The sequence below is a fragment of the Diaporthe batatas genome (genome assembly GCF_019321695.1).
Source record: "Diaporthe batatas strain CRI 302-4 chromosome Unknown Contig00004, whole genome shotgun sequence".
NCBI lineage: Eukaryota > Fungi > Ascomycota > Sordariomycetes > Diaporthales > Diaporthaceae > Diaporthe > Diaporthe batatas.
Genome location: NW_025408551.1, coordinates 24,201 through 39,543, shown reverse-complemented (window position 1 = coordinate 39,543; position 15,343 = coordinate 24,201). Strand labels below are relative to the sequence as shown.

The 15,343-nt window shown below is 57.6% G+C and overlaps 8 protein-coding genes across 8 annotated transcripts; 2 read left to right on the top strand and 6 right to left on the bottom strand.

The window, feature by feature from the left end:
* Positions 1–584: 584 nt before the first annotated feature.
* On the bottom strand, positions 585–1,157 carry KVR01_004111 (uncharacterized protein; the record flags this gene model as incomplete). Its single annotated transcript, XM_044784531.1, is given in 2 exon segments — positions 585–1,088; positions 1,104–1,157. 2 exon segments carry the CDS (start codon positions 1,155–1,157, stop codon positions 585–587), a joined length of 558 nt encoding a protein of 185 aa, XP_044646275.1.
* A 487-nt stretch (positions 1,158–1,644) lies between these two features.
* KVR01_004713 (uncharacterized protein) lies at positions 1,645–2,921 on the bottom strand (the record flags this gene model as incomplete). The annotated part of the gene is made up of 3 exons (XM_044791574.1): positions 1,645–1,776; positions 1,969–2,426; positions 2,900–2,921. 3 exons carry the CDS (start codon positions 2,919–2,921, stop codon positions 1,645–1,647), a joined length of 612 nt encoding a protein of 203 aa, XP_044646877.1.
* A 989-nt stretch (positions 2,922–3,910) lies between these two features.
* KVR01_004304 (uncharacterized protein) lies at positions 3,911–5,062 on the bottom strand (the record flags this gene model as incomplete). Its single annotated transcript, XM_044787242.1, has 3 exons — positions 3,911–4,882; positions 4,951–4,980; positions 5,039–5,062. 3 exons carry the CDS (start codon positions 5,060–5,062, stop codon positions 3,911–3,913), a joined length of 1,026 nt encoding a protein of 341 aa, XP_044646468.1.
* Positions 5,063–6,299: 1,237 nt separating this feature from the next.
* On the bottom strand, positions 6,300–8,369 carry KVR01_004257 (uncharacterized protein; the record flags this gene model as incomplete). The annotated part of the gene is made up of 1 exon (XM_044790384.1): positions 6,300–8,369. One exon carries the CDS (start codon positions 8,367–8,369, stop codon positions 6,300–6,302), a length of 2,070 nt encoding a protein of 689 aa, XP_044646421.1.
* A 308-nt stretch (positions 8,370–8,677) lies between these two features.
* KVR01_004340 (uncharacterized protein) lies at positions 8,678–9,266 on the top strand (the record flags this gene model as incomplete). Its single annotated transcript, XM_044789633.1, has 3 exons — positions 8,678–8,688; positions 8,752–9,054; positions 9,146–9,266. The coding sequence occupies 3 exons, from the start codon at positions 8,678–8,680 to the stop codon at positions 9,264–9,266; spliced, it is 435 nt and encodes a 144-aa protein (XP_044646504.1).
* Positions 9,267–9,300: 34 nt separating this feature from the next.
* KVR01_004483 (uncharacterized protein) lies at positions 9,301–10,176 on the bottom strand (the record flags this gene model as incomplete). The annotated part of the gene is made up of 3 exons (XM_044793952.1): positions 9,301–9,712; positions 9,783–9,911; positions 10,001–10,176. 3 exons carry the CDS (start codon positions 10,174–10,176, stop codon positions 9,301–9,303), a joined length of 717 nt encoding a protein of 238 aa, XP_044646647.1.
* A 189-nt stretch (positions 10,177–10,365) lies between these two features.
* Positions 10,366–12,488, top strand: KVR01_004120 (protein-S-isoprenylcysteine carboxyl O-methyltransferase). The gene is made up of 2 exons (XM_044792628.1): positions 10,366–10,876; positions 11,299–12,488. Exons 1-2 carry the CDS (start codon positions 10,842–10,844, stop codon positions 12,050–12,052), a joined length of 789 nt encoding a protein of 262 aa, XP_044646284.1. The 5' UTR covers positions 10,366–10,841; the 3' UTR covers positions 12,053–12,488.
* Positions 12,489–12,539: 51 nt separating this feature from the next.
* Positions 12,540–15,141, bottom strand: KVR01_004228 (uncharacterized protein). The gene is made up of 5 exons (XM_044790120.1): positions 14,314–15,141; positions 14,206–14,246; positions 13,306–14,134; positions 13,039–13,230; positions 12,540–12,972 (listed from the first exon to the last, which is right to left on the bottom strand). The coding sequence occupies exons 1-5, from the start codon at positions 14,585–14,587 to the stop codon at positions 12,755–12,757; spliced, it is 1,554 nt and encodes a 517-aa protein (XP_044646392.1). The 5' UTR covers positions 14,588–15,141; the 3' UTR covers positions 12,540–12,754.
* Positions 15,142–15,343: the final 202 nt, after the last annotated feature.

Below are 15,343 nucleotides of genomic sequence, written 5' to 3'. Positions count from 1 at the left end.
CAGTCTCATCATTTTTATTTTTTTTTCAAAACGGTTTTTTGTCTCTTTTTGAAACGGTCTTTTGAAACGGTCTGTCTGAAACGTTTGGGTCTTATTCACCTTTTTTCGAAGGACTGAACGGGGTACCTACATCCTAACTAGGTAGGTACCTATCGGTACCTCGGTGTACAATCAGGTCTTACCCATGTTATGCAGGTCTGTTCACATCAGGCAACATTATTACCATCTTGCTTCGACGGGAGGGGCTCCGGTCGTGGTACGAGGCTCTTGTATGAACATCTTCACGAGGGGCTCCGGACGGGGAAGGGTGGTGCCTCTTGAAGAGCCTGTGATGGCTCGCTCACGCTCGCTCAGAAATTGGTATGAACCGGTTCGCTCCGCTCACCTGGTCTTCTACGTATCCTGTCTACAAGGCCATTTATATTGTCTCCCTCCTTGTTACCCAGCCCATTTCCCTTCCTAGCAGTGCGGCCATTTCCTTTGCATTGGTGACCGCTGTCACAGCAAGCTCCCTCCTACCTACCTACTTGAGTGCCCAGGTATCTAGGTATCTTCTCACCACGGTGCTCACCCCCCAAGCTCATTTACCCCCCCAGCACTGCTCCAAGGATTTCAGCCACGGCAGAATTGTCCTTGTCCATATTTGCTCTTACTGCCCACCCCGACAGCACGACCAAGTCCACAAACCTCGGGTCGCATGGCACCATCATCTCAAACACCCTCTCCCCCGAGCCAAAGCCAGTCGATTTGAGCTTGACCACCTTCATCCCACTGGCATCCCGGAGCTCCAAGCCCATGCCCGTCGTCTGGTTTGGCTGCCACTTGAGCTTGCCCACTGGCGGAAACTCGAAATGGTACGCGACGGTCATGCCACTCGGTTTTATGGTCATGGGTTGCCCGTGAAAGACAAGGTCGATCTTTCCAGAGAGCGAGTGGAAGACGGCGGTGCCGATTATGTTGGATGGCGAGTGTGGCCCGCGGTAGACAACGACGTTTGGTTTCGAGTCGTTGGAAACCGAAAGGGAGTAAAGCGGCGGCGAGGTATCGGCAACGCCCCCTGGGTGGATAACCTTGATATTCGGATCTGTCTTTGAGGGGCGCACCATCAGAGTCTGAGGGGAAGGTGGTGGAGCATTGTGTGGCTGGTAAGTGTTCATGGTGAGTTGTCAGTGTCAGAATGTTGTTTGATGATTGATACCTAGGTATGATGGCTGCTCCTACTTGGTCCTATGCCACCTGGAACTTTCAACTTCCCTCGCTTCACCAACTGCGGACAATGCGGTGATATGTATATTGGATTCCAACGTGGCGCAGGCTCCTAAGCCGATTGAAGGCATGGCAAAGCCACTGACACTCATGTCATCCTCCAAATCAGCCCTAATTACCCCGTTACTGTTTACTTGGCCGCTGACTGTTGTGAGACATTTGTACGCCATCCGACAACCCCGAAACTGGAAGTCAGTCTGCGCCCTACGATTGGACGATGAACGACGGCTCTCGTGGCATGTTGGTGATGTTCAAAGATTAAAGTGCTGCACAGAGCCACGTTCAGGACTATTCGGATAGCCTATCACATGCACGCAGCTGACCACACAGTTATGAAGCCGTCCTGGTATGATTCCCATCGCACCAGCCCACAGTGAATCACGTACCAAGCTCATGTCTCCGGCCTGCATCAGCAGCACCCATATCGCCCGGTAACTCAGGCTTGTAGGTGCTCTCACCTGGCATCTCAGATTTGTACCCAAGTCCCGCGATATGGTCATCCCCCTCAGGCTTGGAGATTTGCGCAGCCACATTGTACGGAGGGGCCGGCGACACATGCGACGATGGTTGGGACATGGGACTGGGCTCCTGCGGAGGCGGCGGCGGCGGCGCTGAACCTGTCCGTGAGGTCCGGGCAGCCACGGCCTGGTCGACCCTCCGCCGGTACGCCCCGCGGAAAAGAAAAGCCAGAGCCCCGAGCACCAGCAGTCCTCCAATGATCGACCCGACAGCGATTCCGGCCTTGGCGCCGCCAGACAGCCCGTCACTGGCGCCGCCTGACGCACCCTCCGCGGCAGTCGCAGTCGCAGTGCCGGACGCCACGCTTGAAGAGCCCTCGGTTGTGGTCACTGCATAAGTGGGCAGGGCGGTAGGATTGAATGAGATTGTTCCGCCCGCAGACGTTGGCAGGCTGCCGATCTCGCCGAGGCTGGACTGCCCGTTGGTGTTCTCGATCAAGACATTAGTTAGGTTGCAGCTGCAGTTTTCCTTCTCGAGCTCGACTTGGCTTGGATGGTGCGCACAGCCTGTCCAGAGAGAAATGTTCTCGCCGCTGCAGCGCGCCAGGGCCACCCACTGTTGCCCTGTGTATCCGGGCTTTTGCGCGCATTGCTCGTCCAAGAAGGTGGGATCGGTGCACCCGGCGAGGTAGGTTACTCCGGCTGTCCGTACAGTCAGTGTATACTGTATTTCGAGTGAGAAAACACCTCGAGGCGCAGTGTACTCACTCGGTGTGTCATAGCACGCGTAGCTCTTGAGACAGTACGAGCCCTCGAAACAGCAGTGTTGAACGCCGGAGAGTTCGGCATTGCCGCATGGTATGTAACGTGGGTCAGAGATCTGCCCTCCTCCATAATAGCAAGTTCCGTTGGAGACGTACAAGTCGGTTTGGTTGGACATTGTGAGAGGTGAGCATGACCTGTGCCTGTGCTCTCGCGAAATAAAGACGAGGAGAAGATGTGGGGTGCATGAGGAAACGACGATTACTCGAGGACATCTCAGAAGTGGGAAGGGGGTCCGGTCATCTCGCATTTCCCCAGCACGAGCATGCCGGCTAGCAGGCTTACTGCTGCATGATGGCACGAGTGATTACGGCCAAGGGAAAATCTGACCTGAGAGGGTGTACAGCCGGAACCGATCACCGCTGTGAGCGGCATGTTGGCGTTCAGATGTTGCGCCTCCGGGGCTGTGATCGCCGATATGACTTCCACATTGAGAGGGTGAGATGGACCGAATTGCTCTGATCAACCCCCAATTGGTGTGGAATATCTTCCCCAGGCGTCCAACCAGATAGTGCTCGGCTAACTCCGGTCAACTCGAGTGCGACTATTAGTGAAGGAATTCGGCCCGGCGGCCTATGTGAACTACGCTCATGCAAGAGCAACACATTCACATGATGTAGCTTACCAACACGATAACAATTACAGCTATACCACTTGGATGTGGACAGTTCTAGCGGGGATCTTCTAGAGCCTGTAGACTCACATCACTCCAAACCTCCTTCATCTTCTTGTCAATCAATTGATCCTGCAAAAAAGATCAACACACATAGTTGCCCCCTTCGCACAAGCCCCTATCAAAGACGCTCCCCTAGAATGGCTTCCGTAGAACAATTTCTCAAAAGACAATCTCTAGAAGACACCCTCCTATGGAATAAAGCTTATGTATGATGACCTCTTGTTGACTAAAACACGGTAGAATAGCTTGATGCATAATATCCTATGGGGTGACCTACTATAGGACAATTTCAGATACTCTTATGGGACGGTATCTAGTTAAAAAGCTTCTTTTGTCGCTCTGACATTGAGCACTGCATGTCACATAAACTGTAGGTGTTGTCCTTGACTATGTATTTAGTCTACCGAGTCGCTACCACCTCTACACCCGGATCACCCTCTCAGAGCATGAGCAATGTAAACACAATTAATTGATAGATACCACAATCACCTCTCCGTATGTGTGCTATTTGCCGTAAACCGTGTCAACCTCTCCGACTAATTTCATATGTGCAGGGTGGAAGCGAAATATCCGCAATGCACGCAAGAACATAGTTCAAAATTCAGGATGGCAGACATCATGTTCAATTCATTAAGTAGTCAGAATAAATATCAAAGGCTTCACATCCTATTTCAAGACACCCAGGCTTCTAGTAATCATTGGACGAACCAAGACCAGCACCCTCCCTCTTCTCACGGCCCTTCTGCTCAAGCTTCTCATTCTTCAGCACATCGCCAGCCTTCTCGAGGATCTTGCCGAACGTAGAATCATTCTTGCCGCTGCCAGTCTTGCCGCTGCTGCCATACTCGTCGTTGTCGCGACCGTGCGACGTCCCGCTGGTGCCGTACGAGTCGGAGCCCGCGCCACTGGAGCCGAGCCCCGTGGTATTGTCAGAGCCGCCTCCGAACCCGCTATCGGTGTTGCGGCCAGAGGAGCCGTAGTTGTCGGACGAGTCAAGGCCGCCACCGGTGCGGCCTGAGCTGCCCAGGTTGTCCCCGCCTGAGCCGTAGGAATCGGAGCCAATACCGCCAGTCCGTCCCGAGCTGCCGAGGTTATCCCCGCCTGAGCCGTAGGAGTCGGAGCCAATGCCACCAGTACGTCCCGAGCTGCCCAGGTTGTCGTCGTCGCGGCGGGTGGAGCCAAAGCCACTGTCGACGTTGCCGCTGGACCCATAGTTGTCAGACCCGACGCCACCAGTCCGGCCAGAGCTGCCGAGGTTATCTCCGCCCGAGCCGTACGAGTCCGAACCGATACCACCGGTGCGTCCCGAGCTGCCAAGAGAGTCTCCGCCCGAGCCATAGGAGTCCGACCCGATGCCGCCAGTGCGGCCAGAGCTCCCGAGGTTGTCATCATCCCGGCGGGATGAGCCAAACCCGCTGTCGGTGTTGCGGCCAGACGAGCCCAGGTTGTCATCCAGGCCGCCCGTGCGCCCGGAGCTGCCTAGGGTGTCACCGCCCGAGCCGTACGAGTCGGATCCGGTCGAAGCACCGAGGCCGCTGTCATCCCGGCGGTTGGAAGACAGAGAGTCGCCGCCAAAGTTACCGCCGGTGCGCTGACTGTCTCCGTAAGAGGAGTCGTTGCCGCCGCTGCCGTAGGTGTCTTGTCCACGGCGCTCAGAGCCCTACCTCTTGTATGTTAGACTGTGCGCTGTAGACTGGGGCATAGAGAGACACGGAAAGGGGGACTTACAAGGCTCGAGTCGTTGCCGCCGTAGTTGGACTGTCTCAAAGTTTAGCATGCCAGTCTGCAGGTTCACCCAAGGGCAAGTTTTTCTCACGTTGTCGTTGTCGTTGAAAGACATTATGGGAGGTGTAGATGCTTGCTGGTAGTAGAATATCTGGCTAGTATGTAGGCTCAAGTCCTTGTCGTCCAAAGAATAATGCAGACTGACCCGAGGGGCTCCGGACCTTTATAGACAACCAATTTCTCACAACTACCCTTGATATTGAGAGCGGGAGGGAGCCCCATGCCCTACGTCACCGAGCAAGCCGCGTACCACGGAGTACGGGCTGAAACCAGGGAAGCTGGTGAGCGCGCTCCAAGCCATCCCCAGACCTACCATACCGGTGATAGCCTGCCACGCTTCTCCAGGGCCACGGGGATGGGGCCGCCGTCTGATTTGGTGGCTGCCCGGTCAGCCAATGCTTCCCAGGCCCGAATCTTGATTTGGGCTCGGAGTCTCGTTCCAACATGTGCGCAAGTACGGGTTAGGTCTAGACTCAGCCCAAACATGGCTGGGTAGGTCGACTTCAACCCGGGAACAGCCCTCCAGGCGCCCTCTGGTCACATCGTGTATGATCAAGGTGGAGGGACGCGATTGGCCCGCGGCTGGGAGACCCAAGAGCAGCTCATAGCAACACAATGTTTCGCAACAGCCACACAAAGGCTGGCGGGAGGCATGGCGTCATTCGCAACGTGAATGATCGAGATTTGGTGCATTGAGCGGACTCCACGAGCGGCTTGGGCTCTCGCGGGGCAAGCTCAGCCCAGGAGCGGCGCCGGGAGCTAAGCTACCCCTGCCCTGCTCCACGCCCCGGCCTTTGCCAAGTTTCTGCCAGGGCTTGCAGGGCTCTGGAGCCGACTTCATCACCAGCGCTAGTAGCGCGACGGTGGCGTCGTGCGTGTAACGGATTCCTGGGTTCTAGCAGTTTACCCCGCGGCCTTGTCCCTGGCTTCGTCAACGGCGCCTACTCTTTGCTATTGGGAATGACGGCTTAGTATGGACGTCTAAATTGACGGTGACGGTGACGCGGGTCAGCGTCTGAGCAGTCATAATCCGGTACGCGTGTGGTTCAGCTCGGCGCTAGCGGTCCAGGCGATCGTGGTGCCACACCGAGTCGCCGCCTCACCCGTCCCTCCAATCATACGGAGCCACCGAGACAGCACCCTGGCACATGAGGCCTCTGCTCAGAGCTGGAAAGCTAACCCAAAGGCTTGAGGCTCTTTCAAGGATCTGGCCGAAAAACACTCATCGATGTAACATCGTCAGTTCCTCCAAAGCTCGCGGCAACCAGAGCTCAGCCGGTTGCCTCCCGAGCTTATAGCCTGCTAGCCCCCTTTTCGTCAACAATGGCACCGCTCATCAAGAAAGGCTCCTGTCCCCTCAGCTGATTCGGACCGAAGAGGACCAATTCTCGACCTCCCTTTGTGCCCCACCAGGCGACGCCGACTGCTGCCCTCTCGACATCCATCTCGCCAGATCCCAGTATCTCCCAGAGCCTCTGCTTTGTGGACTCCCTCATTGCGACGTCAGGAATCTCGTGCAGAGTCGTGCCGACGATCGTCAGCCAGTCCTCCACGATTGGCAGGTGTAGGAAGGGGAGGGCATCAATCAAGGTCAGAACCAAGGCGCTTTGTTCCGATGCCGGCTCCTGGGCCGTCTGCCCTTGGTCGGGGCTGGGCGGAAGATAGCTCTGGCCGGCCGTCGGTACTCTGAAGCGGATCATTTCCAACAGCGTCTCGGCAAGTTCTGGATTAGTGGCAGACACTGGAAACGGAGGAGACAGTATCTGCATAAGAGTCCTGAAGGCGAGCCTGAATTGCCGCGGGGAGATGTGGGAAGGGAACGCCATCAGGAGCGTCTCTGCGTAGAAGGGAGCCACGCTGACAGCTATGGGGCCATTCTGGGGACACGACAGGACAGAGAGGGTTGCGGAGTGCGCTGCTTCGAAGAGCTCGACCATCCTCCTGGACAGTGGCATTGAATGTGATAGGTATATGCTTGCAGGCTGGATGATGAGCGCCTCGCATGTTTCTGATGTCAGGTTCAGCGGCAGGTGCTCTGCCGTGTTCAGGTAGAACAGGTCCAGCACCTGATGCAATGCATGCGTCGGTATCGTGCCGGAATTCGGCGGCAGTGTGTCCCTCAAGAATGCTGTGGCCGACTCACGATATCTCGCCAGAATATCGATGCAGGTGTTGTAAGAAAATGCATAGACCTGGAAGCTGTCGTTTCCTCTCGACGAGATGAAATACAGGTTCCTGTATATATGTAGGGTCTTGGCGGCGACGAGAGGAGCAGTCGCATCGTTTCTCAAATGAGGGTCGAGCAGGCTTCTGGCTGTCACAGCCCGTAATATGGCAACGACCCCGAACAGGACAGAGGTAAGTAGGCGCCAGAGGGCCGGCCAGGTGACTCGCAAGCTGTCCCCCGTGAGACATGCACTCTCGTCTGCCAGGTCGATGCCAGACAGGCCGAGTTTCCGCCATTGGCCGAGTAGTCCTGCCGTGAATCCGACGAGCTCGTCTTGGGCGCGCATAACCAAGCGGTGATCTCTCGCATGCTCGGCAGCGAAGGCGATCAGTTTCGAGAGCGGCCCAGCGGACTCGACCAATGGCCTGGAGGAGAGCTGACGGACGGCTGCGAAGGACATGGACGCCTCGGGCCAGTCCAGCTTCTGGCCCACCTGGGCGACGTCAGCCTCGATGGGCTCCAGGAAGGCGCCGCCGTGGTACCCAGAATCCCCAACAAAGGCCTGTATCGCCACAGGAAGCAGCGCGCCGCAATCTACCGATGCCCTCGCGCTTTCCGACATGAGAGGGAAGGCGTAATTCAGCGCGAGGACCACGGCCGCGGCAGCCAGCGGGGGTTCTCTTGACAGCGCTCGCAGCGAGAGGTTCGCAGCCGTGGCGACGGCTTGCTCCAGCGTGGCTATCATGCCCCCGGACAGGCCGTGCCTCTCGTTGCCCTCGAAGCCCATCAGGATGCCCGCCAGCACCAGCAGGTGCTGCCAGCGGCTGGACTTGTCATCGGCCCCCTTGACAACGGCCCTGGCCCACGCCTCGCTTGTCAGACCGCCGCCTGTCAGGGGGATCCCAGCACGCCTGCGGTCGTCATTCTCGAGCTCGTTGCGGCGGACGTGGATCGCGGCGGTGTTGTAGACGCCCAGGACGCGCAGGCAGGTGGATCGCAGCGGGTCGGGGGCGTGCCGTTGGTGCCATATCGCGGGTGCATGGAGGAACTGAGAGGTCAGAAGCGACAGGTTGAGGGGATTCGACAGCTCGGTGAGGAGGGACAGGGTGGTGCCGAAGATGCGATCTGTTTGGGGGTCGTCGTGGACGGTCTGGTACAGCGCAAGCAGCTGGTTGAGAAGGCGGTCGGCCGGCATCACGGGCAGGTTTGTCGTGGGGTTTGATTACAACATCAGAGGTCTTGGATCCGAAGAATACGCAACTATTGGCAGGAATGCGGTATCTGCTGTCGCACATGGAGATGGAAAGTAAAGTCGATCAGCGGGCGTGGGCTCGCGTTGCCGGAGGCGCTGCGGCGTGCTTGGACCTCGGCACAGCGGCGCGGCTTAAGTGGGAGGGAGCTCTGACCTCACACCCGCTCGCCTAGGCACAACGGCAGTACGGCTACCCATCCCTGTTCATCACCACCACGACAAGTGCAGCAGCACATTGAGGCATCGAAGCCATGGACCCAACGTGAGAAACCCTCCCGATTTCAGGCTCTCCCCAGGTTCCCTTCATAACGCTAATGAGACGCAGCATCGGGACCGAGGATCACCCGTTTCCGCCGGCCGGATACAAGACGCCAGGATGGCCGTCTCTGTTCTGGCCGCCGCTGGAGGACCGTTTTGTGCTCTACCACCTGAGTGACATGTGGCGCTTCACGTTGATATGGACCTTCGTCATGTACGCCTGCTTCCACTGGGCCGCCATAGGCATAGCCCTCATCGTGCAGATCGGCAAGAAGAAGACGAACTGGAAGTACCTGTGGACACTACCCATTATCTACTCGGCCATCGCGGCGCTGGAGGCCTTGGTCGCTGGCAGCGTCACTGGCGCCATGTGCGTAGTATCCCCGCATCACCTGCCAATCAATCAATCAATCAATCAATCCACCATGGTCAGTTGCTGACGGCAGTCTCATCGACCACAGGGTCGGTGCCATTTACCGCGCGGCTGGGTGGTACATGACGACGTGGATTCCGTTCATCTGGGGCTGGGCCAACGTCTTCGTGCTCGTCGTCTCGTCCTTCTCGTATTCTGGAGGTCTATGAAGGCTGCCTGTGAAGGATGCCGATGCTATCAACCCTAGGCCTGGACTACTGCAGCGTCCTCTCCGACCAGGACTTGAGTGCCCTCGGGCTTGCTTGGTTCCTGGCCCGAGACCTCGATCTTCCGGATGATCCTCGCCGGGTTACCTGCGACGCAGTGGTACGCCGGAACGTCCTTGGTCACAACGCTGCCCGCACCAACCGTCACGCCGTTCCCGATGGTCACGCCGGGCAGGACGATACAGTTCCCCCCGAACCAGCAGTCCTCGCCGATCTTGATGGGTTTCCCGCTCTCTGGCCCACGCGTGCCGTTCCGCACAGTTGGGTCGAGGGGGTGAGTGCCACTGAAGAAGCTGCAGTTAGGACCGACCATGGTGCGTGAGCCGAACTCGATTGGGCATGTATCGACAAAAGTACTGTTGAAGTTGATCATGACATTGTTTCCCAGTCTGCCGTGCGCGGGTCCAGCGTCAGCATCCCAAACCAACCCACTGCGAGCAGGTTGCTTGCAGAACATACCTAATGTTGTACCCATAGTCGGTTCTCAGGGGAGGATACACTATGGGAAAGTCGTCGAGCAGAGCCTCATCATCCTCATCAGTCATGTCGGGAAGCTTTGGCGGCAAAGGGGTCTTGTCGAGGGTGATCCTGGCGCCACTCTATCAGCATTCGAAAGGCGGCAGCAGAGTTACCGCATGGAATCCGGGACGCCGGAGGGGTGTATGTATAGTATATACTCTTTGAGGAGCTCCAGGCTTTCCCTTCGGGAGACGTCATCTGCTTTGTTGAAGCGGGTGTAAGCCAGAAAGGCCCGCCTCCTCTCTGCGACCAACTCAGGGGTGAAGCAGTAGTACAGCTCTCCCGCCTCCATACGGCGTTTGTTCTCGACCGGGTCAACTTTTGGAGCTGCCATGCTTGAAGCTGAGAGCCAGCGCAACTCAGCACGAGAGGAAAAACAAACTGTTCACAGACGAAGAAGGATATGTTCTCGCGATGCAGATGTGCTATCGCATTCGAGGAGGAGGTGTTGGTGGCTGACTGATTGAGTGACTGACTACTGGCTGGGGATTGATGCGGTACAGAGTACCTAGGTACATAGGTACAAGTCCGCCCGGCCCCCGTACCCCCCCGCCCTCCCGCATCCCATGCCGTACCGGCCCACACACAAAGTGCCCGTCGGTACCGGTTGCGGCCAGATTTTCCGCTAACTGGCCTAGGATTGACGTCGTCCTGATCCTTGCGTAGCACCGTCTTTATTATTTCGACCCCATACACAGTAGTCCCCTGCGCCAGCAAAAGTGCAGACAACACTACTTGGGCAGTCTTGACATGCTGGACTGTGCTAGAGCACCGACTGGTAGACAGGGCGAGCAGTGCAACGGCTGCCAGGGCTGCGCACAGGGCGGAGGGTGGCCGTACTCGAGGTGGGATTTGAACCATTTTACTGGACCGCGGCCACATACAACACGGCCGTCTGGGCTGCCCTCTTTGTCCAAGAGATCGACCTAGCAACCGCACAGAGCCCTCTCTACCTCATTGAACCACCTCCCATCTCACAGGTCGTAACCCTTTGAGGTGATGGCTAGCCCTACCACCTTCAGAGGGCGACAAAGGTAAGACACGCATGTCTCATAATCCGCACGGCTTCCACCCTCTCGCACAGCCCTGCCCCTTTCCCTCGCCCTCCTCCTCCTCGTGGGACTCACGCGAGCACACATCGCATGCGACCCTAGCCTTCACTATTGCCCAATATGGCCTACTCCACATCTGTCTCCACGTCCACGTCCACATCCACATCCACCATCTCCCTACCCTCTTCCCCTCCACCAAGAGGACCTCCCAGGCCGCAAGAGGATGGAGGCGAGAGGCAGACTTCCACCACCATCACCACCCGCAACAGGCGCCGGTCGCTGGCACACATCGCCCTGCTCGACTCGCAGGTCTCGGGCTCCTCGAGCCCCTCGGCTGCCACCCCGCGCTCCCCGCCCCCGAACCTGATGCTGCCGCCCGACACTGACACCCTGCCCATCCTCAGCCCGACCTCGCAGTCGTCCTTCGAGGCCTACAGCCCGGACAAGCCCTACTTCCCGGGCCAGCCCAAGAGCCTGTCCGGCATTGCCCTGCGCGCCTTCTGCCTGGGCGCCGCTCTCGCCCTCGCCGTCATCACCACCGCCCTGGTCCTCGCCACCACCGCCAGCCCCCTGTGGCGCCTGCCCTTCTTCCTGGCGTCGCTGGCCGCCTTTCACTTCCTCGAGTTCTGGACCACCGCCGCCTACAACACCCGCGAGGCAGACGTGTCCTCCTTCCTGCTGACCGCAAACTGGCCCGCCTACGCCATCGCCCACACCGCCGCCTCGCTCGAGTGCCTCGTCACCTGCGTCTTCTTCCCCTCGCGGTCCTGGGCCCCCTTCGGCACCGCGCCCCTCCTCATGCTCCTGGGCATCTCCCTCGTCGTCGTCGGCCAGGTCGTCCGCAGCGCGGCCATGGTCCAGGCCGGGCCCAGCTTCAACCACATCGTGCAGCAGACCCAGAAGCGCGAGCACATCCTCGTCACCACCGGCATCTACGGCACCCTGAGGCATCCCAGCTACTTCGGCTTCTTCTGGTGGGGGCTGGGCACCCAGCTGGCCATGGGCAACGTGCTGTGCTTCTTCGCCTACGCCGCCTTGCTGTGGCTCTTCTTCAGCAGGCGCATCAGGCACGAGGAGGTCTTCTTGGTAAAGTTCTTTGGGGACGAGTACGTCGACTACAGGAAGAAGACGGGCACCAAGATCCCATTCGTGCCATAGTACCGGTCTCTAGATTGGATTTTCAGACACGGTGGCGGCAGCGGCGGTTCTTTTGAGACGGAAAATAACGTTGGTAGAGAGCTTGACTATGGGCAACCTTGGTCCAGGATGGACAGCGTCATGGCTTAGATGTTGGCGGATGGAAAGTGGCCTGTGTCTGTCTTGCGGTGGAGTGCAAACACCGAGGTAGTTAGTTACCCACACTAGTGAACAGGTTTGGGGGATAGATATTGTAAGAAGGCATATAACCTCAACATGGCCTCTTGTTGGATGCATGAAGTAGATGACTTGCGCCTCCCAAGGCAGGCCAGGTCGATGCAAACATGGAGAGTTTAGTTGCAGACAAGGTGAGCATATGTCATGGTGGCCCGTCGATTAGGGAAACCTTGTGCGATTTTGTTCATTGAGATGCTGTCATCAAATTTGTAGTAGCCGCTGGGTATAAGTGGGCACATTGTCAACCGCTGATAGAAACCAAGACATGGTACTGGGGCGGTATACGAAGCTTGTATTGGACCAACCATTGCCTAGGCCAGTGCTTCCTTGACCAAAATGAGAATGAAAGTATGGCTGCGAACTGTGTCGATTGATTTGACAATTACGTAAACCGTAACACAGGCTATTCAGGATGATGTTGAGAACCCAATGTATGCTGGTACAGCCGCTGATTACAAGTATAGCTACCTATTGGCTTTACCAGGCCTACTTCCTGCCGTACCTCCACTTGTCGCTGATACTCCCGTATTCGTTCTGCCAAGCATAGAAGTAGATGAGAGCGGCAAAGGGTTGTCCAAATATGGAGAAAGTAAACCAAAAAATGCAGTTCCCGATCATTCTCTTGGTGGGCGACTCGGATCTTTCAAAGAATTTGGTCAGGGCAACGAGAGGAAGTTGCAACAACATGCCCAGAAAGGCAACACCTGTTGAGACATCCAGGGTCAGTGGCTGGGGGTTGGGATGAGGTCATTTTGAGGCGGGGAACGGACCGATGATTTTATGCGTGGGGATCCCGACTGCCAACTCGTGCAGAAAAGCCGATATCGTAAATACGACTATCGCAGAGAAGTTGTACGAGTATCCCCTCCCCATAAGAGGCTGGAAGACGTGCCGCCTAAAGTAACAAGAGACCGGTTTGTTCCAGGTCCGCCAGTACGTTCCGAGGCTGTCGCTGTTCCACCCTTTTCATTGACGGTCAGTATGCTGGCTGAGCCGCGCGGGCGGCGGTGCCTCGAGCTGGTAGGTAGGGGACTTACAGTCGTCGTAAAAGGATCGGTCCCCGAATCTCGTGACCTCGGCCAGTGCGTTGAGGAAGGACTGAAACAAGGCGAAAAACCCCGCCAGCCAAATAACGAGGGAGATTGTCGACAGTTTCAGCAGCCTCTCCAGAGTCGCAACCACGTCCCTGTTTGCTATCGCCGTCAACGAATTCTGAAGCGTGGGTGCGGCGTACTGCGCGCTGAGTATCCACATGGCAACACACAAGCCTAGGACCTCTGCGGAGCGTTTGAGCACGAAGATCCACCTGATCTTGTCGTTCCGGGGGTAGACTGGCTGGTACACGAGCGTCGGGGCCCACCAAAAGTAACACAGGTTCCCAAAGGTTATGTTCTCCGGGTACTCGCAAGACTTGTACAGCTCGGGGATGGCCTCGCGCTCGCCAGTCTGGGGGTGCAGGTATGAGTGCCTGAAGTCCCGGTTCGTCAGGGCATAAGAGGCTGTCTTGAGCCAGACGATGATGGCGTGCATCTCCACGATGGTGCCGATGAGCGGGTGGTTGACATAATAATAGACCACCAGCGAGGTGATGACGAGGGCGGTGGAGATGTTGGCGAAGTGCAGGGCCATGATGATGTACCAGGTGGTCCTGAAGCGTGCCTGCTCCTCCAGGGTAGGGGACGAGCTGCCGTCCTTCTTCTCCCTGTTGTAGGCCCGGAGCAGGGAGGTGCGCGCCTCGTAGGCCGCGAAGAGCTCGATCAGGTAGGCAATGAGCAGGCAGCACGGCACGAAGGTGTAGAGGATGAAGCCGACCAGAAGGTCTTGTCTGCGGAAGTCATGGCACCTTATGCAAATGAGCACACCGTACTGTCCTCAAGTCAGCGTCTGTCCCCAGCTGCCGAGGACACGCGCAACCGATCCGAGGAGAGGAGGCCGACCTTCTGTATGTTCTCTATCAACAGCCGAAGGTTGCCGGCGACTAGTTGGCACGTCAGCGCTCCTGTGCGCGGCAAGGCGTGAGTGCCCTCATCATGAGACCGACTTACTGAGCACGATCAGGCCGAGGTTCCTGAACCCGATGAAGCTCGGTGTCTGTGAGGCGTCATGGCTCAGGGTTGAAGGCCTGACCTTGGAATGCACGGCCACCGTATGGCGATACTTTCTCAGGAGGGCCTTCTTAAGCTCCTCGGTGTTCCTCTTTGCGTCACTGGGGCTGTCGTCGGCGTCTGTGTGACCTTTCGCAGGTGGTGGAGGATCCGGGGTGGCGCGATGAACCGCTCTGGCGGTGGCGTCTACGCCACTGGAGGTTGCTGCGTCCATGGCGAGGGCATGAGAGCGTCAATTGGCCGCGCGATTGAGAATGCAGGCAGGCAGATGGGACCTGCACGCCACGGGCGGCGAGCTGAGGTCGATTGGTAACGAAGCGGGCCCCTGAGTACGGCTTCGTTGTGGTTGTGTGAGGTGCTGGGCCGGTTTAGAAGCCGCAATTGAGTGATTTCCTTTGTTGTTTCCCCTGCTCGCTCCCGTCCTCGGTACCTGTGCAGTCTGGCAGTGCAGCTTGTCGCCTGTCCACTCAGGAGTTTAATTTGCACGTCCGTGGTCTGAGCGCTGAAGGGGGTCGGACCATCAGTGGAAATTCACAGACCGCTCCTACATGGGTTCAGTCGCGTCGCCTGAGATCAACAAGAGAGCAATTGGGATGTCGTGGTGCTTTAAATCGAATGCGGGAATGTTGGGCCAAGTGCGATCTACACTTCCAAGCTGCATACAATCGAGCACGTCGGCTCTTGGAATGGTGCCGGGCAGCCCAATCATCACTTGGTACGGAGCACTGCGCACATTGCAGACGGCCAGGCGGGCGAGCGGGCGGATGGACGGGCGGAGCAGCGAGCCTGGCAGCCTGGCCAGCGAGCCCAGTGGATTAAACTCCGACTGGCGGTGCTAATGCAGCTTCTAGACTCAACACTTCTGGGATGTTGGATGCTTGGTCCGCATCTCAATCTGCAATCTGAATCTGCGCCTGCACCGCACCACACCAGCATGTGCTTGTCAGGGTGTGCGTGGCGGTACGCTGGC